At 40.8% G+C, this 26,489-nt stretch overlaps 1 protein-coding gene across 1 annotated transcript in view; it reads left to right on the forward strand.

Moving 5' to 3' along the window:
• Window positions 1-23,658, forward strand: part of NWD2 (NACHT and WD repeat domain containing 2) — a 227,490-nt gene extending 203,832 nt beyond the window's left edge. The window contains exons 5-7 of the mRNA XM_010365831.2: window positions 1,206-1,350; window positions 6,328-6,917; window positions 17,488-23,658. Of these exons, the coding sequence (XP_010364133.1) occupies window positions 1,206-1,350; window positions 6,328-6,917; window positions 17,488-21,420 (4,668 nt within the window). The 3' untranslated portion in view covers window positions 21,421-23,658. The remainder of the gene's footprint in view (window positions 1-1,205; window positions 1,351-6,327; window positions 6,918-17,487) is intronic.
• Window positions 23,659-26,489: the final 2,831 nt, after the last annotated feature.

A 26,489-nucleotide genomic window follows, 5' to 3' on the forward strand; every position in this document is an offset into this window, starting at 1 on the left:
TTTTTAAATTTTAACTTAATATTTTTTCTTTAACATTTTAAACAGTCCATTTATATTCATGCATCTTATGGAGAGTGATGGAGTGATTCATGCTTGAGCATGATGGAAACATTGTTTTCTACTTTCCAACTTGGCTCCCAAGTTTATGATATGTCCCTTAAAAGCAAATGAAAGAGGAAGAGAGGAAGGGTGAACCTGCTCACTGAGTAGAATATTTAGGGAGATTGCAAAGAAGGCATAGATATCCAACCCTCTGCCAAAGAGAATGTCCTTGATTCAGTCAGCACCCACGCAGTTCCAAGAGGACAGCTGTGGGTTACCCACAGTTCTCCACTTCAGGATCTGTGTATTTGTCATTCTGGTATCCAACATAACACATTTTCTCTGTACAATAGGAAATCAGATCAGAATCCTTGATTTTTCTTCTTTGCCCTCACATGTATTATTCAAAGTAATTATACGTAACAATATTGCTTCTCTGGGTGGGAATATTGGGGTAAACCCAAACCATTTCCCAGTTAAAGATGCCACGAGTAAATATACATAGCAAAGAACCTGATACTCCAAGAAACCAGTTTATACCATGATCTAGGGGATTTCCTCATGTTACTATTTAATTTGCTTTAATTGTTTCTTCACTTATTTTTATGATCCACTAGGGAAATTGAGATTATTCCTAAAACCCCACATGATATTTCTGCATAAATTATTATTGAATAAATGAATGTATTAATAAGATTATCATCAAGACTATGTAAATGTTACTTTATTGGTAGGCATTCCTCCCATTTTATCTCCTAGTGGACCATCAAAACAAATGAAGCTAAAACAAATAAAGACAATTAGATATAACATAAGAGCACCTCCCCTTTAACTTTCTCTCCCCTTTCAAGGACACCAGAGATTATTTTCTTATGGCATTTGTATCAAAACTCAAACGGGAAAAGCATGGTATATAAGAAAGTCCAACAAACACACCCTATTTGGGTGACACCCTTGTGTAATTTGGTCAAGTTCGCATGAAACATGGAAATAATTTCTAACTTTCAGGGTTATCAAGGGGATTAAATTAGACACTGTCTGTAAAGCACCTATCATAGTATTGGCACATAGTGGGCCTTCAAATAATATAAATTTTCTTGTTCTTAAATATTATTTTTCTTTGACGATTATAAGACTAATTTCTCCCTTTTACATCTCTATAGATGCAGCCTTCTGCCAATGCTGAAAATGAGAAGACATGGCAAGAGGTATCAGATGAGATCAAGAAGATATTTAAGGCTGCTGTAAAGCTGTTACACGAAAAGGGTAAAATGAAACACAGCCAGGCTAGGAGGTACCTGTTCTCAGGTAATTTCCCCACACCTTCAGTAAAATAAGAAATAGATCATTAATAGGTACATCTACTGCTTCCCTTTAATGCCCTGCAAATTTAATCTCATTTACTACCTGATGAAATTTAACTTTTCTAAATGTTCCTATGTTCTGGAGAAGCAAATGTTCTTTTGTTTTAATTCATAGAAAAGTCTTCCCTTAACTCGAAGGCTTCTCTAGAAAATGTGATTTTAAAAGAAGACAGAGGTGGCCCCGGATATAACTGACCACATTCTGCCATGATTTCTCCGTTGAGCTGTTCATTCATCATTCACCCGCTTATCCAGCAAATATTAATGAACCTGTTGGGTTCCTATGTGCCAAGCACTGGGGAGACAACGCTGAGTAAAAAGACAGGGTCTCAGGCCTCCTGCAACTTATTGTTTTAGAGGGAGGAAAATGTTCATAAGTGATAGCCAAGTAATCAAATAAATGAACGAGATCATATCAAAAGTGATTGATAAGTATTGTGAATAAAATAAAGCACAGTCATAGGATAATAGTGACTGATAAAGGATGTGGGGGTCCAGATTTAGATAAGGTGGGCAAAAAGGAGTTGACTTTGGACCTGAATTACAGAAGAAAATCAGAGCTGACAGTGCCCTATGTATCTAAGGTAGAGAATTCCCAGCAGAGGGAGCAACAGGTTCAAGACCTCTGAGACAGGAATGTGCTTAGCTAATTCCAGGAGCAGGAAAAAGAAAAGGTAGCTTTGCTGCTTGTTTGTTTGTTTGTTTGAACTTTTACAAGGAGGGAGAGATGAGGATAGAACTTGAGTACAGGCCATAATGGGAACCTTATGTTTTATTCTGGGTGAGATGGAGCCATTGGACGGTGTGACACAAGGGATTTGGTAGACTCAAATTTAACATTAAAATAAAAACCTACCCAGTTATTCAGGTATATTTCAGTCTATACCGTACCATGCATTCTGTGTACAGAGGCTCACCTGTTGGCCTTTCTCAGACATGGAAAGGAAGCTTTATCATTAGAAGTTGCTCAGGAAACTACAGAACTGAAGGAATATGTCAGTCATAGTTTCTAGGGAACAAACACAAGTAGGTAAAAGTAGTCAGATTTGTAAGCATTTATTTTGAAAGTTGATAGTGAAAATTTATAAAGGGAAAAATTATAATAGCTGCTTCTTCAGATTGGTGTTGGAATGGTGCAGCAAAGCTTTCGTGAAAACCTAAAAGGCACTCGGTAATCATTCTCACTGAATACATGTGTGTGAAGCTCAGAGACGATACAAATCGTTTTGACAAATTTAAAAATTAGGGCTTATTTAAAGTCTTCCTGAAAACACCACAATCGTCAGGAATAAGTACTATATTTAAATATATAGATTAGTGTTTATCCTTGTTCCTTTGGAAACTTTAGATCCATCTTTGAGGCTCAGGCTCTTCACCTTAATCAAAGACAGAACACCCCTGTTCCTTTAAGAGCTGTCTTAGTAAAAAGTACCTAGAGTGAAGCTTTCCTATTATTTATGTAAAAGACACCAGTTGGGGGAGTTATCCTCTTATTTACAATCACACAGCTCCAATGTTTCCTTATTTCACTGGCAAACACTTGTCCTAGCTTTCCCCATAGTGAAGAGCTCACATGGATAGCCATGTGAAGATGAGAAATTTCACATGAGCTACTGCAAGTGGGCTGTTTCCTGCTTGGGGTTATATCTCCTGAATATACACATGCTCATGACAATGTTGTTTATTTTACGTTCAAACTCCTTTTAAGATCATGTCTGCACAATCAAAATTGCTGACGTGCCAACTCTTTCAAATGGATATAGTATACATTATATTTTTAGAAACCTTGAAATAATACTGGATAGAACCTGTTAAAGGTGTATTATGTATGTTTGAATGTAATTTTTCACGCTTCTTGTTTCACCTTTTTAAACAACAGGAGAGGAAGAGAAATAAATTAAGACTCTAAAATGGTGCCCTTCTGAGAACATCAAAACTCAGTGGCCTTGGGAATCGTAAAGAAATCAATTTCTCATGGATAATGGTTACCAGGACTGGAAACCTATTTCTACCATTACCTTCAGTGGGTACTATCACTGGTTAAATTTCAGGACATTAAGGAACATGCAAAAACAGAAAATAAATATAACATTCTAATAATGCCCTAAAATTCTCAAATTGATAATATTTATAGATAGGCATCAGAAATTATGAATAAAAGTCCCCTAAAATCATAAGCATGCACTTTGCCTCTAAAAATAACTCTGTAGAGTCACCTTTGTATCAATAGCTCTCATTTATTTAGGTATATTTAAGTCTATACCGTACCAGGCATTCTGTGTACAGCATTTTTCCCCCCTGAGCCAAGCTTCGATGGGCTCTGCCAAATTGGTTTATCTGTATTTCTTTTTTTGCTCCATTTATGATCCACACTTCTGCTTGATACGCTCTTTCCATAAATGTGATAACAACGTCAAGTTAGAGTTGAGTTGTTTCCTGGGAGTCAAAGGTGGCAGAGCATATCTCTGATTATAATGCATTATATATAGATACTACAGTTTGACCGCTTCCTTTCTCTTCATGATGCTCTCAGAATGTAGCAAGCTGCTAATCCAACCTGCTAGCATTTTACACAGATGACTAGAAAAGAGATGGATCCAAGGTTGCTAGTAGCTCATGATGTCCAGATTGCTGGCATCTTCCCTTAACTACTTTATAGCAAGTTCTTACTCTTCCTTAAAAAGGATAGTAGACATATGTTTATAAGCTCCTTTAACTGGCTTCCTTAACCAGCGTGCTCAATTAAAACCCTTTGTAAAATGTACCGATGCTCATGACACAGCTTACTAGACACTGGCAGCTACGAAAATATCTTTTTCGGCCAGGCGCGGTGGCTCAAGCTTGTAATCCCAGCATTTTGGGAGGCCGAGACGGGCGGATCACGAGGTCAGGAGATCGAGACCATCCTGGCTAACCCGGTGAAACCTCGTCTCTACTAAAAAATACAAAAAAACTAGCCGGGCGAGATGGCGGGCGCCTGTAGTCCCAGCTTGGGAGGCTGAGGCAGGAAAATGGCGTAAACCCGGGAGGCGGAGCTTGCAGTGAGCTGAGATGGTGCCACTGCACTCCAGCCTGGGCGACAGAGCGAGACTCCGTCTCAAAAAAAAAAAGAAAAAAAAAAAAAAAAAGAAAGAAAGAAAATATCTTTTTCATTTGAACTGAAAATTTCCATTGACAGGCTGTCATTACTGAAAAAATATTATCACAAGAGTCCCACTGAAAGGCATCATTTTAAAATAAAATTCTCACCCTTCTTAATAGTTACATTGTAGAATATATGTATATATATTCTAGATTTTGCTTGACATTGGAGTTATGGCCAGCATATAATTTTTTTCAATTAATGGCCAGACCAGCCCTGTGTATTCAGAGACTCCCTGACAGAAATTTCACAATCTGAGATCAAAGCACTTGCAGATTCTGTGTCTGATGAGGGCCAACTTCCCACTCCATGTGGCTTTCTTCTTGCTGTGTCCTCATAGGGCAGGAGAGGCAAGGGAACTCTCTGAGATCTCTTTTATATATGAACATGACTCATTCATAAAGGCTCTGCCCTCATGAACGAATCACCCAAACACCCCACCTCCTAATGCTATCACACTGGGGATTAGGTTTCAACATATAAATTTCTGGGAGACATAAACATTCAGTTTATAGCACTCCATAATGGATTATTTTTCTCAATGTTCTGTTTTCTCTCAGCATTGTATCCTAAGCAGCTGTCATAAGGCCTGTAATATAAAAAGTGTTCAATGAAGAGCAATTAGATGAAGGAAAGGGATGGGGAAGGAGGAAGAAAGGAAGAGCAGCCAATTTTAAGACTGCTTGCTTTGTAATTCATTTCCATTAGTTTATTTTATACATTTTTTACACATTTAACTACTGATCCAGTTTAATTTTTTCTTATGAGGACACAAATTATTATAATGTATATTTACTTATGTGCAAGTATATGTATTATAAGCCATAATATGTTATATTTTAGAAGAACTGAAGTTATATACTAAGTCACTTTTTTTGTATTTGTTCCGATGGATATTATAACAGTGACATAGATCACCCAGATTAATCGGTCATCAGAATATGATTATATTTTGCCTTAAAATGTGCTTTTGGGCTGGGCGCAGTGGCTCATGCCTGTAATCCCAGTACTTTGGGAGGCCGAGGCGGGTGGATCACGAGGTCAGGAGATCAAGACCATCCTGGCTAACACAGTGAAACCCCGTCTCTACTAAAAATACAAAAAATTAGCCGGGCTTGGTGGCGGGCTCCTGTAGTCCCAGCTACTCAGGAGGCTGAGGCAGGATAATGGTGTGAACCCACAAGGCGGAGTTTGCAGTGAGCCGAGATTGCGCCACTGCACTCCAGCCTGGGCGACAGAATGAGACTCTGTCTCAAAAAAAAAAAATGCGTTTGTATTGATATTTGGTCATATCTGACTAGGACTCAATACACCTCAAACAAAATGGTGAGGTCACTTTGTTAAGGAAAGGCTGACAAGGAACGGTTAACTAGCTACATCCTTCAGCCTCCTCCTCTTTTTTTCCTGGCCCAAATGGGTCCCCTGCTGTTCCCTCTTAGAACCTCTGAAGTCTGAGAGGAAAACTGAGCAGCAATTAGAAATAGTGAATATTAGAAATATCCACTATAAATTTGATATGCTTTCTTTGTTATGCTTATGTCCAACCTCTTCCAAAACTTGGGAAGAAAATTAGATAATTTTATGTAAAACCTGTTCTCCTGGGTTGCTGGCTGATTAGGAAAAGACAAATAAGAAATCAGGAAATTATTCTAAAGATTACTTTGCTATAAACCATAAGCAAAATAATTTACCACTAATGACTAAGCATTGACTATTGAGAATGTGGGTGTATTGCTCCTTTGTTCTAAGCAATAAACTCCTTGTTATATTTTCTTTCAGCTATAGAGGATGAGTTTGACTTTGCTCTGGGAAAACAAACTCCAGCATTTCTAAAGAAGTGTGTTTGCTACATTAGGAAAATTGCTAACATTGAGCGCTTTGTGAAAATCCCAGAGATGGGAAAATACATGGATATAACTGGAACAGAACCGAGGATTATTCGGGACCCAGAAGCCCAAGAGAAGCTGATAAAACTCAGGGATGAATTTATTCCTACTATTGTTGCGTCATCTAATCTGAGAGTGTACACATCTGTTACTCATTGTGACATGAAACTAGGCTACTCCCAAGAAATAGAAAATCATTACATCGAAGGACTTGGTAAACAATTTTATGAGGACATGATTGATATAATTCAGGCAACGGTACAACAGAATTTTGACACTGAAACTGATACACTCTATGACGAAATCCTTCAACATTCATCATTATGTAAAACATACGCCTCCTTCTATGAGTACAAATGTGAATCTCTAAACATAGTGCATAACTACATTCTTCCAAGCAAAACTGGACACATCAACCCTCTTATTATATATGGTGGGCCATGCACTGGGAAGACCCTTCTGCTAGCTGAAGTAGCAAAGAAGGTAAAAGCCTATTCTTTCCCATGTATATTTGTAACAACTTGTACTTTTGGAAAATGGTAAATTAATCAAATTCATTTCTACTTTCTGCATTTCCTATGTGAATTAGAGTTGGTCTTTTAGGAGTGAATACTTCAGTGCTTCTTTTTTGCTGGTGTAACAGTTATATTGAGAGAGCAAAACTCATGGAATACAACTGGAAAGCAAGTTTATTTTTTTCTTTCACTGTTCAGACTCATGTTGTGGGCTAGTTCCCGCCCATCACCCCATTTGGATGAAAACCCAGGCCAAGCTCAATAACTGTTCTCATCCCTTTCAGACAAAGACAAGCCCTCTGGCCACTCCTGCCTGCTAAATCAGTCTCAGTTCGGTAATGAGTATGTCCAGTCTAAGGTAAAAATGAAAACATCAGTCTACACTTTTCTTCCCATCTGGGGCCTCTCATAAACAAGGCACCTGCAATGGGAAATGGGGATCTTCTTTCTTTTTCCATGTGGCACTTCTTTCTCTTCTTTCCTAATCCCAATGACATTTATGATTCCTATAAAGTTACAGTTTAGGGTATATAGGAAAGGTAAGGTGGCCAGAAAGTTCTTACATAACCAGTACTGTTCTGAACTGGGCTGTGAACTCTCTGTTCTTAGCACATGTTTAAAGCTGCCTCCCATCTCTTTGGAGGCCTTTTCATGGTTTCCTGGAGTCCTTCCCCTCCCGTACCTCTGCCCTGTCTTCCCTGAGCATCTCTTACCTACAGTTGCCTAGACACAAGGGAATGCATCTTTTTTCTAGCTGGTTACTTCCTCAGCTCCTAGACATCCAGCAATGTGCTTCCAGTACCTTTCTGCTAAGATCCTCTCTACAGCCCAGCACACTCCTCAGATAGGACCTGGGAAAAACAAAACAAACAGAAACGCTTGTCTGCTCATTGCAGCCTGCTGTCCACATGTAGCACATGGGAAACACTCAGGTATTGTGTTGCTCTGAGGAACTCTAGACCTCTGGGCCAGTCCCAGCCCTGCAGCTCTCTCTCACTTCTCCATCACAGCAGCTAGGCAGCCTCAGCCACTCAGCCTTCATGGCTTCCAGATGTCACTAGGTACCAGATGCCTGTATCCCCAAGCTATAGGGGGCATTCCATAGGTGGTCCACTACAGTCCCTTCCTCTTGGCTAGAAGTCAAGGACAGGCATCTCTCTGACCTCCTTTGAGGGAGGGGGAGGTGAGAGAAATAACCCACAGCACCCTGATCCCCACCATTGTTCCCTGCCTCTCCAGGCTTCTTTTTCAGGCTAGCAGTTGGTAATCTATTAACAGTAGCAAAACTGGTTTTCAGAACCTCCCTTTCAAGTCCTGCATGATGGTCTGGAACCTCACTCTGGAATGTGGTATCTGCTGAGTTGGCTGTTCAGCCTAAACAGGATGAAACTAGTTCCATTATTTTTAACCTCCTCTTCCCTTAGTGTCAAAGTGTGATGGTTTATTTTATTATGGTGTTAATTCTGAAGCTCTGCGTTGTTCTTCCTATGGTGACGCTCTTGAGAACAGAACTTTCTTTAAGTTCATGAATATTCTCATAACCTGTCATGTGCTACATAATCTCAAATTGGTCCTCTTGAGGACAAGAACAGAGACAGTTGCATTGCACTGTATGTGAGGATTAGGTTCCAAAGTAAGCCCATAGGTGAAATCAGGTATATTCCACTTACCTTTGAAAAGTCCATAGGAAGTCTAATTTGCTTTTTCTTAATATATCAAGCCCAGCTGGGTTTTCTGCTTGTGTTAGAAGATATAGCTTTTTCTTTAATTAAGCACTAGATGAAGTAGCAGGTTTGTATTTAGGGTCCACATTGCATCACACAAATTGTGTATGCATATGTTTGTGTGCCTTTGAATACGAATTTGTATCTTCAAACTTTAGAATTATTCCAAATAAGCAAGATAGTAACATCACGAGGGGCACAAGAAAACTGAAACCAAATGAGTAAACATTCACATATGCCATTTGGTACTCACCCTAGGGCCCTTTTCTTTGTGGAGGAAAGGAGCATACAGGCGGTTGGAGGAAACAAATATTGTTCAATTTGACTAAGTCAAAGGTTCATGTGATGCGTCTCCACCTGCTCTAGCACAAGAGGTCAAGACTTACGTGGGACGTGCTGATTCCTGCACAGATAAGCAGTCCCAGCGAGGCAGAGTGTGGTAACTGTCCAGAGTTGGTCAGTTTAAGGAATGGCTTTCTGAGCTCTTGCTCTTCTGGATATTTTGTCCAATAGCCTGAGTCTGTCTATCCAGGAGTCGGATCCTCCAAGAAACTGTGCCTCTTTTTACGTCCCCTGCCTGCGCTTCATTTACCTTTCTCCTGGGGAATGTCTGACTCACCGTCAACAACAACCTGTACTGTCCTGTGACCTCATGTCCCTTTGAGGATGCAGATAAATATCTCATTTTTATCTCATGTGTCACCCAGCATTTCCATGAGCATGAACTCGTGATGGTAGGGCTGCTCTCTACAGACATCACATGTTCAGCAACATGTGACTGGGAGGAGGATGCCTATAGCTATCATAAGCAATTAATGTAGAAACAAACAAGTGCTTTCAGATTTACCACCAAAGAATAGTTGTTGAATGACAAGATTATCTTCCTTGAAATCAGCTTCAAAGGTTGAGGCTCAACAACAGCAACAAAGGGTTTATTTTCCTTAATAAGACTTTATAAATCTGTCCTCCATAAATCTTTCTAATCTTATTCATGCCTTAACCTGAACTATCTCTCTTCAGGAACCAAAGTTCACAAACTTCCCTCCTAATGTGTAAAATCACTCTGCCTTATCTAAGGCATATCGTTTGTAAATTCCAAGGATAACTGAAAGACTTTATTTTCCTAAAAATACTCATTGGAGTATTTTATGCCTTGGGGGCATATTTCTTCTTATCCTGACCTTTCAAAACAGAAAGACTGAACTTAGTGGGTTCCTCACATATTTTATCCTTTAATGCCACAGAGTTTTTAAGAAATGAAAGAATGAAAAGTCAAGTATGACTTCTACTCCGGTTTTGTCTCTTGGTGACCATTTAACTCTGAGAAGTCATTTATCCAGCTTGGGCCTCAGTTTCCTCTCCTATTGAATGACACTGTAAGCTCATCCACCCTTCAGAGAGACAATGTGAGGACTGATGGCTGCATGTATATAAAATCAACTATCTGTTACAAAGCACAACATTTAACAAATCTCTTTTAACCACCGTTATGTGGATTTTATAACAGATAAATAATAATCAAAATTATGATCCTATAACACCATAAAATTATCTCTAAATTATAAAAGATTATATTCAGAGTAATTTCAGCACTGAATTTTTTTTTTTTTTTTTTAATTTATAAAGAAAAGAGGTTTAATTTGCTTCTGGTTCTGCAGGCTGTATAGAAAGCTTAGCGGCTTCTGCTTGGCTTCTATGGAGACCTCAGGAAACTTACAATTATGGCAGAAAGAAAAGGATAAACAGGAACATCTTATATGGCCGGAGCAGAAGCAAGAGAGAGAGGTGGGGGAGGTGCTACTTACTTTTAAAACAACCAGTTCTTGTGATAACTCACTCACTATACAGTACCAACAGAGGATGGTGATAAAACTTTCATGAGAACTCATGATCCAGTGCCAGCCATGATCCAAACACCTCCCACCAGGCCCCTCCTCTAACATTGGGGGTTATAATTCAATGTGAGATTTGGGCGGGGACACAGATCCAAACCATATCAGAAATATACTTGTATTTTTAAAATTCATTATTCCCCTCTTTTCAACTTCATCTGTTTCAGCATTTGCTCTGTTTCAAGCTTACTTCTGCACATTAGATTTTTTTCTTTCTTTCTTTTTTTTTTTTTTTTTTTATTATACTTTAAGTTCTAGGGTACATGTGCATAACGTGCAGGTTTGTTACATATGTATACTTATGCCATGTTGGTGTGCTGCACCCATCAACTCGTCAGCACCCATCAATTCATCATTTATATCATGTATAACTCCCCAATGCAATCCCTCCCTCCTCCCCCCTCCCCCCTCCCCATGATAGACCCCAGTGTGTGATGTTCCCCTTCCCGAGTCCAAGTGATCTCATTGTTCAGTTCCCACCTATGAGTGAGAACATGCGGTGTTTGGTTTTCTCTTCTTGTGATAGTTTGCTAAGAATGATGGTTTCCAGCTGCATCCATGTCCCTACAAAGGACACAAACTCATCCTTTTTTATGGCTGCATAGTATTCCATGGTGTATATGTGCCACATTTTCTTAATCCAGTCTGTCACAGATGGACATTTGGGTTGATTCCAAGTCTTTGCTATTGTGAATAGTGCCGCAATAAACATACGTGTACATGTGTCTTTGTAGTAGACTAATTTATAATCCTTTGGGTATATACCCAGTAGTGGGATGGCTGGTCATATGGTACATCTAGTTCTAGATCCTTGAGGAATTGCCATACTGTTTTCCATAATGGTTGAACTAGTTTACAATCCCACCAACAGTGTAAAAGTGTTCCTATTTCTCCACATCCTCTCCAACACCTGTTGTTTCCTGACTTCTTAATGATTGCCATTCTAACTGGTGTGAGATGGTATCTCATTGTGGTTTTGATTTGCATTTCTCTGATGGCCAGTGATGATGAGCATTTTTTCATGTGTCTGTTGGCTGTATGAATATCTTCTTTTGAGAAATGTCTGTTCATATCCTTTCCCCACTTTTTGATGGGGTTGTTTGTTTTTTTCTCGTATATTTGTTTGAGTTCTTCGTAGATTCTGGATATTAGCCCTTTGTCAGATGAGTAGGTTGCAAAAATTTTCTCCCATTCTGTAGGTTGCCTGTTCACTCTGATGGTAGTTTCTTTTGCTGTGCAAAAGCTCTTTAGTTTAATTAGATCCCATTTGTCAATTTTGGCTTTTGCTGCCGTTGCTTTTGGTGTTTTAGACATGAAGTCCTTGCCCATGCCTATGTCCTGAATGGTACTACCTAGATTTTCTTCTAGGGTTTTTATGGTATTAGGTCTAACATTTAAGTCTCTAATCCATCTTGAATTAATCTTCGTATAAGGGGTAAGGAAAGGATCCAGTTTCAGCTTTCTACTTATGGCTAGCCAATTTTCCCAGCACCATTTATTAAATAGGGAATCCTTTCCCCATTTCTTGTTTCTCTCAGGTTTGTCAAAGATCAGATGGCTGTAGATGTGCGGTATTATTTCTGAGGACTCTGTTCTGTTCCATTGGTCTATATCTCTGTTTTGGTACCAGTACCATGCTGTTTTGGTTACTGTAGCCTTGTAGTATAGTTTGAAGTCAGGTAGCGTGACGCCTCCAGCTTTGTCCTTTTGACTTAGGATTGTCTTGGCAATGCGGGCTCTTTTTTGGTTCCATATGAACTTTAAAGCAGTTTTTTCCAATTCTGTGAAGAAAGTCATTGGTAGCTTGATGGGGATGGCATTGAATCTATAAATAACCTTGGGCAGTATGGCCATTTTCACGATATTGATTCTTCCTATCCATGAGCATGGTATGTTCTTCCATTTGTTTGTGTCCTCTTTGATTTCACTGAGCAGTGGTTTGTAGTTCTCCTTGAAGAGGTCCTTTACATCCCTTGTAAGCTGGATTCCTAGGTATTTTATTCTCTTTGAAGCAATTGTGAATGGAAGTTCATTCCTGATTTGGCTCTCTGCTTGTCTGTTGCTGGTGTATAAGAATGCTTGTGATTTTTGCACATTAATTTTGTATCCTGAGACTTTGCTGAAGTTGCTTATCAGCTTAAGGAGATTTTGGGCTGAGACGATGGGGTTTTCTAAATATACAATCATGTCATCTGCAAACAGGGACAATTTGACTTCTTCTTTTCCTAACTGGATACCCTTGATTTCTTTCTCTTGCCTGATTGCCCTAGCCAGAACTTCCAACACTATGTTGAATAGGAGTGGTGAGAGAGGGCATCCCTGTCTTGTGCCAGTTTTCAAAGGGAATTTTTCCAGTTTTTGCCCATTCAGTATGATATTAGCTGTGGGTTTGTCATAAATAGCTCTTATTATTTTGAGGTACGTTCCATCAATACCGAATTTATTGAGCGTTTTTAGCATGAAGGGCTGTTGAATTTTGTCAAAAGCCTTTTCTGCATCTATTGAGACAATCATGTGGTTCTTGTCTTTGGTTCTGTTTATATGCTGGATTACGTTTATTGATTTGCGAATGTTGAACCAGCCTTGCATCCCAGGGATGAAGCCCACTTGATCATGGTGGATAAGCTTTTTGATGTGCTGCTGAATCCGGTTTGCCAGTATTTTATTGAGAATTTTTGCATCAATGTTCATCAGGGATATTGGTCTAAAATTCTCTTTTTTTGTTGTGTCTCTGCCAGGCTTTGGTATCAGGATGATGTTGGCCTCATCAAATGAGTTAGGGAGGATTCCCTCTTTTTCTATTGATTGGAATAGTTTCAGAAGGAATGGTACCAGCTCCTCCTTGTACCTCTGGTAGAATTCAGCTGTGAATCCATCTGGTCCTGGACTTTTTTTGGTGGGTAGGCTATTAATTGTTGCCTCAATTTCAGAGCCTGCTATTGGTCTATTCAGGGATTCAACTTCTTCCTGGTTTAGCCTTGGGAGAGTGTAAGTGTCCAGGAAATTATCCATTTCTTCTAGATTTTCTAGTTGATTTGCGTAGAGGCGTTTATAGTATTCTCTGATGGTAGTTTGTATTTCTGTGGGGTCAGTGGTGATATCCCCTTTATCATTTTTTATTGCATCTATTTGATTCCTCTCTCTTTTTTTCTTTATTAGCCTTGCTAGCGGTCTGTCAATTTTGTTGATCTTTTCAAAAAACCAACTCCTGGATTCATTGATTTTTTGGAGGGTTTTTTGTGTCTCTATCTCCTTCAGTTCTGCTCTGATCTTAGTTATTTCTTGCCTTCTGCTAGCTTTTGAATGTGATTGCTCTTGCCTCTCTAGTTCTTTTAATTGTGATGTTAGAGTGTCAATTTTAGATCTTTCCTGTTTTCTCTTGTGGGCATTTAGTGCTATAAATTTCCCTCTACACACTGCTTTAAATGTGTCCCAGAGATTCTGGTATGTTGTATCTTTGTTCTCATTGGTTTCAAAGAACATCTTTATTTCCGCTTTCATTTCGTTATGTACCCAGTAGTCATTCAGGAGCAGGTTGTTCAGTTTCCATGTAGTTGAGCGGTTTTGATTGAGTTTCTTAGTCCTGAGTTCTAGTTTGATTGCACTGTGGTCTGAGAGACAGTTTGTTATAATTTCTGTTCTTTTACATTTGCTGAGGAGTACTTTACTTCCAATTATGTGGTCAATTTTGGAATAAGTGCGATGTGGTGCTGAGAAGAATGTATATTCTGTTGATTTGGGGTGGAGAGTTCTATAGATGTCTATTAGGTCCGCTTGGTGCAGAGATGAGTTCAATTCCTGGATATCCTTGTTAACTTTCTGTCTCGTTGATCTGTCTAATGTTGACAGCGGAGTGTTGAAGTCTCCCATTATTATTGTATGGGAGTCTAAGTCTCTTTGTAAGTCTCTAAGGACTTGCTTTATGAATCTGGGTGCTCCTGTATTGGGTGCATATATATTTAGGATAGTTAGCTCTTCCTGTTGAATTGATCCCTTTACCATTATGTAATGGCCTTCTTTGTCTCTTTTGATCTTTGATGGTTTAAAGTCTGTTTTATCAGAGACTAGGATTCCAACCCCTGCTTTTTTTTGTTCTCCATTTGCTTGGTAGATCTTCCTCCATCCCTTTATTTTGAGCCTATGTATGTCTCTGCATGTGAGATGGGTCTCCTGAATACAGCAGACTGATGGGTCTTGACTCTTTATCCAGTTTGCCAGTCTGTGTCTTTTAATTGGAGCATTTAGTCCATTAACATTTAAGGTTAATATTGTTATGTGTGAACTTGATCCTGCCATTATGATATTAACTGGTTATTTTGCTCGTTAGTTGATGCAGTTTCTTCCTAGCCTCGATGGTCTTTACATTTTGCCATGTTTTTGCGATGGCTGGTACCGGTTGTTCCTTTCCATGTTTAGGGCTTCCTTCAGGGTCTCTTGTAAGGCAGGCCTGGTGGTGACAAAATCTCTAAGCATTTGCTTATCTGTAAAGGATTTTATTTCTCCTTCACTTATGAAACTTAGTTTGGCTGGATATGAAATTCTGGGTTTAAAATTCTTTTCTTTAAGAACGTTGAATATTGGCCCCCACTCTCTTCTGGCTTGTAGAGTTTCTGCCGAGAGATCTGCTGTTAGTCTGATGGGCTTCCCTTTGTGGGTGACCCGACCTTTCTCTCTGGCTGCCCTTAAGATTTTTTCCTTCATTTCAACTTTGGTGAATCTGGCAATTATGTGTCTTGGAGTTGCTCTTCTGGAGGAGTATCTTTGTGGCGTTCTCTGTATTTCCTGAATTTGAATGTTGGCCTGCCCTACTAGGTTGGGGAAGTTCTCCTGGATGATATCCTGAAGAGTGTTTTCCAACTTGGTTCCATTTTCCCCCTCACTTTCAGGCACCCCAATCAGACGTAGATTTGGTCTTTTTACGTAATCCCATACTTCTTGCAGGCTTTGCTCATTTCTTTTTCTTCTTTTTTCTTTTGGTTTCTCTTCTCGCTTCATTTCATTCATTTGATCTTCAATCGCTGATACTCTTTCTTCCAGTTGATCGAGTCGGTTACTGAAGCTTGTGCATTTGTCACGTATTTCTCGTGTCATGGTTTTCATCTCTGTCATTTCGTTTATGATCTTCTCTGCATTAATGAGTCTAGCTGTCAATTCTTCCACTCTTTTTTCAAGATTTTTAGTTTCTTTGCGCTGGGTACGTAATTCCTCCTTTAGCTCTGATAAGTTTGATGGACTGAAGCCTTCTTCTCTCCTCTCGTCCAAGTCATTCTCTGACCAGCTTTGATCCGTTGCTGGTGATGGGCTGCGCTCCTTTGCAGGGGGAGATGCGCTCTTATTTTTTGAATTTCCAGCTTTTCTGCCCTGCTTCTTCCCCATCTTTGTGGTTTTATCTGTCTCTGGTCTTTGATGGTGGTGACGAACTGATGGGGTTTTGGTATAGGTGTCCTTCCTGTTTGATAGTTTTCCTTCTGACAGTCAGAAGGACTCTCTGTTGGTCTGTTGGAGATTGCTTGAGGTCCACTCCAGACCCTGTTTGCCTGGGTATCAGCAGCAGAGGTTGCCGAAGATAGAATATTGCTGAACAGCGAGTGTACCTGTCTGATTCTTCCTTTGGAAGTGTCCTCTCAGGGGTGTACTCCACCCTGTGAGGTGTGGGGTGTCAGACTGCCCCTAGTGGGGGATTTCTCCCAGCTAGGCTACTCAGGGGTCAGGGACACACCTGAGCAGGCAGTCTGTCCGTTCTCAGATCTCAACCTCCGCGTTGGGAGATCCGCGGCTCTCCCCAAAGCTGTCAGACAGAGTCGTTCGCGTCTGCACCGGCTCCTGGGTTCAGCTGTGCGCTGTCCCCAGAGGTGGAGACTACAGAGACAGGCAGGCTTCCTTGAGCTGCTGTGAGCTCCACCCAGTTCGAGCTTCCCAGCGGCTTTGTTTACCTACTTAAGCCTCAGCAATGGCGGGCGCCCCTCCCCCAGCCTCGCTGCTGCCTTGCAGATAGATCGCGGCAGACTGCTGTGTTAGCAGTGAGGGAGGCTTCGTGGGCGTGGGACCCTCCCGGCCAGGTGTGGGATATATTCTCCTGGAATGCCTGTATGCTTACAGCGCAGTATTGGGGTGGGAGTTACCCGATTTTCCAGGTGTTGTGTGTCTCAGTTCCCCTGGCTAGGAAAACGGATCCCCTTCCCCCTTGCGCTTCCAGGTGAGGCGATGCCTCGCCCTGCTTCAGCTCTCGCTGGTCAGGCTGCAGCAGCTGACCAGCACCGATTGTCCGGCACTCCCTAGTGAGATGACCCCAGTACCTCAGTTGAAAATGCAGAAATCACCGGTCTTCTGTGTCGCTCGCGCTGGGAGTTGGAGACTGGAGCTGTTCCTATTTGGCCATCTTGCTCCGCCCCCCGCACTGAATATTTTTATTGCTTTCTAATTAATTGGAAATTTGGTTAGCCATATGTGACATTGTATGCTCTCAATTAATGCATATATTAACTTAATATGCAAATCATTACTTAATCCATTCATTAAACACTTACAAAGGACCTACTGTGTGCCAACAGCTGCACCAGGAAATGGGTATTCATTCAGTGATACAAAGCTGACCATACTAGATATTTATATTTATAATTCATGAAACACCTCTTATCTTTTGGAATACAAGCTGAATGTTACCTAATGAGTGAAAAATACTATTATCACTATTTTAGTACCCTCAGTAAGGGTAATCCTGAGGGTCTCATCTGTAGATTTTGGTACACAAGCTTCGTGGCAGTTCTTTGGCCTTCTTAAAAGGTTTTCCCAGTTTCGGGTCCTAGGCTATTTTCTGCATGGTAGGGGTGAACAGAAGTCTGAGCTCTGGAGAGAGGCAATGTTATCACATATGACCATGTGAATACATATTACCATTCTAAATTCCACTTTTGTGTTTCAGGCTTATGGCTGGCTACATGAGGACACAGGACCAGAATCTGACCCAGTAGTCATCGTGAGATTTCTAGGAATGACAGACATGAGTTCTGACCTTAGGACTCTCCTTCTAAGTGTTTGTGAACAATTGGCAGTTAACTACCGGTGTCTGGTTCAAAGCTACCCTAAGAAGATCCATGACCTCTGTGATTTATTTATAAATCTTTTGAATGAGTCTTCACTGCAGAGACCTCTAGTCATAATATTCGATGCACTAGAGCAGCTCTCAGAGAATGATGACGCCAGGAAGCTTTGGTGGCTCCCAGCTCACCTGCCCCGCTTTGTCCGGATAGTCCTTTCCACACTGCCCAACAAACACGGGATCCTGCAGAAACTAAGGTGCCTTATCCATGAAGAAGACAACTACATCGAGCTGATTCCCCGTGACAGGAAGATGTGCAGCCAGGTTCTCAAACACCAGCTGCTGCGCGTCAAAAGGAAGGTCACATCAGGCCAGCAGATTTACGTGAACAATGCATTCTCCAAGTGCACACTGCCGATGTTTGTGAACCTGACCTTCAGGGAGGTGAGACACTGGAGATCTCACAAAGATGTCGATGAATCCTCCCTCTCTGTCACCGTTCATGAAAGTATAGAGCAGTTATTCTGGTCCTTGGAGAAGAAGTGTGGTCAGAAACTGGTCTCTAGGGCTCTTGGCTACATCACCATGGCCAAAATGGGTCTGAGTGAAATGGAATTGGAGGATGTGTTAGCCCTAGACAACAGTGTAATGAGTGAGCTCAATGAAAACACCAGACCCAGCAATCCCCTGAGAGTACCTTATTTGTACATTGCAAGGCTCAAGGAGGGTCTCAGTGGATACCTAATAGAAAGACATGTGAAAAATGTCACACTCCTAGTCTGGGCCAACAGACACCTGCATCTTATAGCCCAGAAACTATATCTGCAGGATGACAATGACCTGCGTGAAATGCACACCATCCTAGCAGATTATTTTCTGGGGGTTTGGTCAGGGGGCAGGAGGAAAGCCTTCTGCCTTGAGGATCCCTACTTGAATGGCTGCCTTGACTTGGAGAGCAGAAGCTTGCTGGAGGAAGAAAAGCATTTCATGGAACAGGCTTCCTTTGACAGGCAGGCTCCAGACCAGCCCTGGGTTTTCCAGTGTAATCCCCTGGAACCTGACATCTTTTTCGTCAATCATCGGAAAATGTCTGAGCTTTTGTACCACTTGACAAGGTGTGGAAAAACCGATGACCTGCTTTATGGCATCATCATGAACTTCAGCTGGCTTTATACCATGATCAAAATTGGCCAGTTTGACAAAGTGCTTTCGGACATTGAGCTGGCTTACAACTACTCGCAAGAGAAGGAGCTGAAGTTCCTGGCCAGCACCCTCCGCAGCATCAAAAACAAGGTCATTGCATTTCCCGGCTCCCTTTCAGCAGAGCTCCAGCAAAGACTGCTGCCTGTTGTCAGCTCCCTGCCCAAACTTAGACATCTTCTTTTAGAGTGTGACAAAGACGGGCCCAAATATTGCTCCATTGTACCATTGCATTCATCCATGGATGTGACATACAGCCCAGAGCGTCTTCCCTTATCATCCAGTCACCTGCATGTCACAGAGATCCTGCCTACCTGTAACCCCAGCACTGTCCTCACAGCTTTAGAAAATGGTTCCATCAGCACCTGGGATGTAGAGACTCGACAGCTACTCAGGCAGATCACCACAGCCCAGTCTGTCATCCTGGGCATGAAACTCACCAGTGATGAAAAGTACCTTGTGGTGGCTACAACAAATAACACCTTGTTGATTTATGACAATGTCAATTCTTGTCTCCTGTCTGAAGTAGAAATCAAGGGGACTAAGCATGGAAGCAGCGCCACCTACATCAATGGATTTACACTGTCTGCCAACCATGCCCTTGCATGGCTCGAAGCCAGCAAAGACGTCACTGTCATTGATCTGCTGTATGGATGGCCACTTTACCAGTTCCACTGCTGGTATGAAGTGACGTGTGTCCAGTGCTCCCTGGATGGTCTGTATGCTTTCTGTGGCCAATACCTGAACACAACCACCATCTTTCATTTAGGGAGTGGAGAAAAGTTATGTACAGTGTCATCAGAATTTTCAGGTGGATTTGTGAAGTTTCTTCTTATATTGGACACAGCTCAGGAAATGGTCATGGTAGACAGTGAAGGAAGTCTTTCTGTTTGGAATACCGAGGACATTTCCAGCCCCCAGCTGACTGATGACTTTGATTGCCGAAGAGAAGACAGCGAGGTGGTCAGCATTGAGCTTTCAGAAGACCAAAGTGCAGTTCTGATCTGTAAAGCCCTCAGCATTGAGCTCTTAGATACTGGTCTGTGGAAGGTGGCTGAAAAGTTCAGAGCCAAGCACAACGAACGCTTTATATCTGCCGTGCTGTCTAAAAATGGAGATTGCATCATCGCCACCATGGAAAATACCTCAGCTGTGTTTTTTTGGAGGCGGGACACGGGACAGTGTATGGCAAGTTTGCGGGAAATCTCAGGTTCCATTGTTAAGTTAGTGAAATCCAGTCACCACAATATGCTACTGTCTTTATCAACCAGTGGTGTTCTTTCCATCTGGGATATAGATATAATCACAGCTATGTCCAACATAGATAAGACTGGAAAACCCATCCGAAGTCTATTGTTGCCTGCTAGAGGGGAAATCATTTACTCCCTGGATGGATCCGATTGTGTTCATAAGTGGAACTTCAGCAGTGGCTTCATCGAAGCAGTGTTCAAGCATGAAGGAATAGTTGAACACTGTGTTTTAACATCCACTGGAGATGTAATGGTGACATCAGATGACAAAAGTAGCCAGTACGTCTGGCACACCAGCAGTGGTGAAAATCTTTTTCGAATTAACGGGCAGAGAATATCTCAGCTGCTGATTACACACAATGACCAATTTGTGGTCTCGCTCTGCGAGGAAAATGCCTCCAGGGTTTGGAGGCTTGCCACAGGCCACAGGGTCTGCAACATTCTGACCACTTTGCAGAATGCCTTTATTACCTCTGCAAATACCTTCGTGGTGGGAATGACTAAAAGCAAAGTGTTGGCAGTCAGTCTTTGGACTGGAAGTATCACCAAGAAATTTTGCTGTGAAGATGGGACCACCATCGTGAATTTTAAATTAATCCCTGACTGTCCTGATATCGTCGTGTTTATCACATCGGCCGAGACTGTGAACATCTGGAGTCTGACAGATGAAGTGATCTGTCGGCGCGTGCAACTTCCAAACAACTTCTTGAAAAATCTGGAGGATTTTGAAATTTCTCCCAATGGAAAGCTAGGCATTATATCCAGGGGAGATGAAAACATCAACGTGCTAGATTTACACAGTGGTAAATTGCGGGTGGTTCACGCCTCTGGGATCATCTGGCGGCAGAGGTTGTCTCGGGATGGTCGCTACCTGGTATACATTTGTTTCCGAAATGGGGAGGAGGAGGATGAAAATAGTGCGATATTCAGTTTAATTGTAATGAGACTGGCAGATGGCAAAAATATCGGTGCTTGTTCCCTTTACAAAACACCAACTTTCCTTGCACTCTCTCAGAGGCACCTGAACATCATTGTGGGCTTTGATGATGGGAGTATAGGGATATACACGGTAGTAGACCGTGTAGATGCTGCACTGAAAATCAAAATTGCCACTTCAAATAGCAGACAAATTTTCAACAATGCAACACACACCTCCAGGCCAAAGTGTAACAGTTATTGTTTTAAAATATCTGTGGATTGCTTATGGAGAGAGTCCACTGAGGTCTTTGCAAGAGACAGCCCCATCACAGTTAGCGACTCTACTGAGTCCAATGAAGCAACACCCTCCAAGAAACACAACTCTTGTTATGAGCGGGTGTGCTCGGCCCTAGAAGCCAGGGGCCACAGCTATGCCCCTGATAACTGACAAAATGTTTTCCAGCTAAGCAGAAATATGTGATCCACGTACAGAAGAAAAAAAATGTGCCCCAAATGATAAACGATTCATTTCTTAAAAGACAGGAGCAATGCTGGAATTCCAGTGTTTTATTAAGATGTTCATGAAATGGACAAATAGGAGGTTGGTCTTGGGTGCGGTCCTTTTGTCAAAGTGTATCCAGGAATGTCAGAATTTGTAGTAGTAGTAGTATTTAAATGGTTACTTCATCTGAAAGGCAGAGGCTAAAAGTTTTTAAATTAGCTGTGTGGTGAGGCAGCATAATTCATCCCATTGGTTAAGATGAGAGAGGCTAGAGTTATATACAGATCATTTGGATGGGAATTAATTCTACAAAAATCAGCTGAAATCATGAAGACAAAGAGATGCTTGACTTCAAATGATTGTGTGATACGTAAACATAGCCTTAATCTCTCTTTACATTTTACAGTCCTGACAACTGTGTACACCTAGTCTGCAGTGAATGGTCTAAAGGTGCAAAATAATGTAACAAAAATACCTAAGTGTATTCCCAGTTTCCCAAGAGATATGACCTGAAATGTGAGACTGTGGACTGGACTGGGACAAGAACTAACTACCGCTATCATAGGGCTACTGAACATGGAGAGTCAGTCTTTATTAAAATACAGTTGCAACAATTGCATGCAAGGGTTTCTGTATAACAGAATATATGATTTTTAAACTATTTACTGGGTTGCAAAAGAACACGTTTAATAAGAAACAACAATCTTTTCACATCTTTTTGAAATGCTTATTTGTGCTGGTGTAAAGAAGAATTACAGGAAGGGCATTACAAATCTGGTCAAAACACCTGTCCATTTACATCATTGTACTAACAGAAGTCTGTACTATTTGGTCAGTTGTATGGAAGCATAAATATTCCCTAAATTCCTGCAGTGAATAGGAAGCAAGCTTTCTCAACATGCCATCTCTGAGATACTGATGACGTTTGCCTTACTCACATTCCTTCTCTTTCCTGTGTAAAATGCAGATAGATGACCAAATACTCTGGGACAAACTGAATATGCCTGTCTTTGTGCTAAAATATTCCATAAATCTTAAGGGTGTCCAAAGGTTCTTTATTGTCCTTGTTTGTAATCACTTTCTCACGCCATCTGTATGCTTCTTTACCTGTTACTCTTTCTGATTGAGGACTCTTCTGAGCCTTTTATAGTCTTATCCATTTCAAAGCAGAAGCTGTGGAATGGTATTAAATATTTTTTAAAACTACTTCACCTGTTTAAAAGAAAACATTACATCTCAAAAGGTGAAGATGATTGTTCTTTCTTCCATATCCTCCTCACGGCATGTCCTTGGATAACTTTTCAAAAGGTATCCAGGCTTTTGGTTTAGTTTAGTTTTCTTAGAAAGTGGAGAAGTAACAATTTACTAGAATAATGAACTAGGAACTGATTTGCTGTAGGTCCAGCTCTGCCATAAATTCATTGTGTATTCCTAGACAGGCCTTTAACCTCATCAGTGTGTTGTTTTTGTGGAGTGCAAAATAAAGGTAGTGATAGTTTCTGCTGTAGCCCTCATAGGGACATTGGGAAGCAGTATAAGAAAAACTTCAGCAACAGCATGATTATTGATGCTAATCGGGAAAATAAATTCATGTAACCCATAGAGAATCCAAGTCAACTGTATTTCCCTTTGGAAAGCATTTTAACATGTAAGCTTTCAAAGATGTGATTCAGATAAAAATACCCAGCTCCATAGTGAAAGACTTTTTTCAGTATGTTACTTCTGGTTTAGCTACTAGCCAGGGAGGTGGTAGCCCAGAGAAGGCAACCCACATACAGATCACCTGGAGTTGATTATATGCGTCTACGCTTTTGAGCTCTTTAGGCAACACATTCTCATTCCTGTCATTATCAGTTGAACCTCCATGCCACACATTTCTAAGAATTAAATGCCTAGATGGATTAAATGTAGTATGTGAATGTTCTACGTAAAAGCCAATAGAGTATACAAGTGACTTGAATGATTTTTCCTAACTTGTTTGCAACTGATAGCTCATAATGAATGTTTTTATGTAAACTTTGTATCGTTGGGAAGAATTACCCAATCAGAGATTTATATTTTCATAAATGTTACATTTAGTTAAATTTTGTTACAGAGTTGTTACACTAGAAAATTATTTCAGTCTTCAAACAATATACAGTCTTGTGTATGTATTATTTGTATGAATAAAAGATAAACTACTTAGATTGGCGTGCTGTTTTTCTCCCCCATTTTTGGCAGATGTGATTAGAGACCTCCAGTAATTATAACTGTTCATGCTTACTGAGTGCTTACGTTGCACCAGGCACTGTACTTGGAGCTTTGCATGTACTAAGCCATTTAATCTTCACAACAGCCCTGTGAAGCAGGTCCTGTTAGTATTCCAAATTTATAGGTAAGGAAACCTAGAAACAGGGGTCCAGGGAGAATAGCTGAACAAGATTTCAGTGCAGTCTCGGTGTCTTTTTCCTTAACTTTCTCAAGGTACATCAAAATAGAGCATTTAGTATTTAGTAGGCACTTAGAGACCAATAATGACCTACAAGATGTTTTCTAACTTGCAGGTAGGAGACTGGGCTAGCTCTGAAGATCACTGAAGGTTGCTGCAAACTCTCAGGTTTTTCAGGTATACAGAAATAGTTGATGAATTCATTAATAGAAGGCTGGGGAGGAAGGAGAAGAAGGATGATTGCTGAGGAGTCATCTCTCTCATAAATTCCCTTTGGGTGAACAAGCAGGACCAAGGGAAGCCTTCCCACATGCCCTTTCTTCCATCTCTTGCCTCTTGGATCTGAGAATCCACACACACACCAAAAAATATTTTTTACAAACAGAAACAGAGCAGTACTGGTGAGCTTAAGTGATAATACATAGGAAATATCTGAAATCTTGTATCTAGTTGTCATGAAATAATTGTTCTCAGAGAAACTTTAAGATGTTAAGAAAATAAGAAATTATTCTGGTTTATTGCCTACACGTGGCTGAGACTAACGAGTTCAAAATTTACCACCATTGAAAATGATTCCATTACTTACAAAGGGTAATATCCTTTAGGTTGAAAGGTTAAACCCCTCTCCTTTTAGTTCTCAAAGAAAATGTAGAGAAGTTAATAAATATTTGCAAAAAAAAACACTTCAAATAAATAGAGTTTGTTTAAATATCTTCTTTCCTGGGGTCAAGAACACAACAGGCAACAATGTATGCTTGCTCTGCCCAAGGCATTATGCTATATCCTGGAATGATTTGAAAAGTCATGCATGACTCCTGCCATCCAGAACCCTACAGTCTGGAAGAGACAGCTAAACCAGATGAGACTGATTTCAAAGCTAGTAAGAGTGAGAGCCAGGTGCTGAGGATACACTACAGAGGAGCAATTAACGTTACCTGAGAATCAAAAAGGTTCACCCAGAGGAGATAGAGCTGAGGCTAGAAGAATAATTAGGACTTACTTGTCAATGTCAGAGAGACATTTCAGGTAAAGGAAGCTGCATGAGCAAAAATGGGAGTTGAAGCATATTTCAGGTGACTTCAAATGCTGTCAGGATTTTAGACTTTATTCAGTAGTCAACAGTGTTACTGAAAGCCAGGGACCCAGCCTAGGTCCAGTTGCTCGCTACCCAGAAAGCCAATCACTAAGGCAATGAGTATTATCAGGGAAGAAGGCTTTATTATGGGTGATATCAGCCAGAGAGACAGGAGACAAGACTCAGATCTGAATCTCCCCTGGCTAAAGCTGGGGTTTATATGGGGGGAGAAAACAGGCAGGGCAAGGAAGAGGAGCTGCTCAATAGGCAGCAGGTGTCTAGCATCTCACTGTAACCTCCTATAGGAAAATAGGAATTAGGGAGAATTAAAGAAGAGGAATTGGTTAACAGGCAGCAGGTTTAAATTGCTCAAGCTTCAGTGCTATGGGCATTTGGCTTGTTGGAAAATTGTGCTGGTTTCAACAGGGAGCTGGGAAAAAAAGTTGGGGGAAGGGAAGTTACTTTGTCAGATGGCTTTGAGATGGAAGAGACGAGAAGCTGGGAGACCAGTAAAGACCATGGCAATGATCTCAGTTAGAAAGTGTTAGAACCTGATCTTAGAACCTGCTTAGAGTAGGGGCAATTCAAGATTCATTTCAGGGCTTAATGGATAGAGGTGTTTGATGAAGGAGAGGGAAAACTCAAATAATTTCAGTTCCAATTGAAATTGAGTAGATAGAATTATAAATGTAAAGTGCACAGGAGATGAAAGTGGGGGAAAATCATAAAATAAACTTGGACCTAGAGAGTTTAAGAGTAAGACACCATCTAGCCCATTAGAAATATGCTATGTATCCCATGGAGAAATCTCCACTCAGTTCTTTCTTCCTCAGGAGCCCATACTACAATGCCTAATATGGTATGGGGAGTTTTTTGGGTTATAACATAAACTGATACCATAATTTTTTAAATGTTGTTTCTTTTTTAGAACTCTTTCACAAATTTGGAACCATGTTGATAAATCCACTCAAATAAACTAGCTTTCCTAACTTTCATGACTCATTGGCTGGGAACAATTTACATGTCAATGAAAACATGGGCACACCTAAAAAATGAAGTGAATCATGGTGTTTTCACCCTGGTGTGCATTAAGAAACCATAGGTTTTTCTTCCATATGTTTTACAAGGGCCCCCTCAGATTTCAATCTGGCATTCCAAGAGATCTGCAAGAAGTACAGATTACACATTGTATGGACACATGGAGGGTTCAGTTTCAGTGTATCAACATGACAAATTACAGAATACTGGTAATTTAGGGAATACCAATAAAAGCAGCACCTCTAGTTTTATAGAGTGCCAGCCCTTACTGTTTAATAGATGAGGGGAACTTTGCCAGCTACTTGTGCATATTCAGAGCAACAGTTCGCAAACTAGAGTAGGTACCACTTGCTAAAACACAGATTTCTTCACCCTCTCTCCCCAGCTATTTCTGAATCAATACGTCTGGCGTGGGGCCCAGGAATCTGCATTTTTACTACATTCTCTCAGATTATGCCGATGCTATTAGTCTAG

The sequence above is a fragment of the Rhinopithecus roxellana genome, chromosome 2, assembly GCF_007565055.1.
Source record: "Rhinopithecus roxellana isolate Shanxi Qingling chromosome 2, ASM756505v1, whole genome shotgun sequence".
Classification (NCBI taxonomy): domain Eukaryota; kingdom Metazoa; phylum Chordata; class Mammalia; order Primates; family Cercopithecidae; genus Rhinopithecus; species Rhinopithecus roxellana.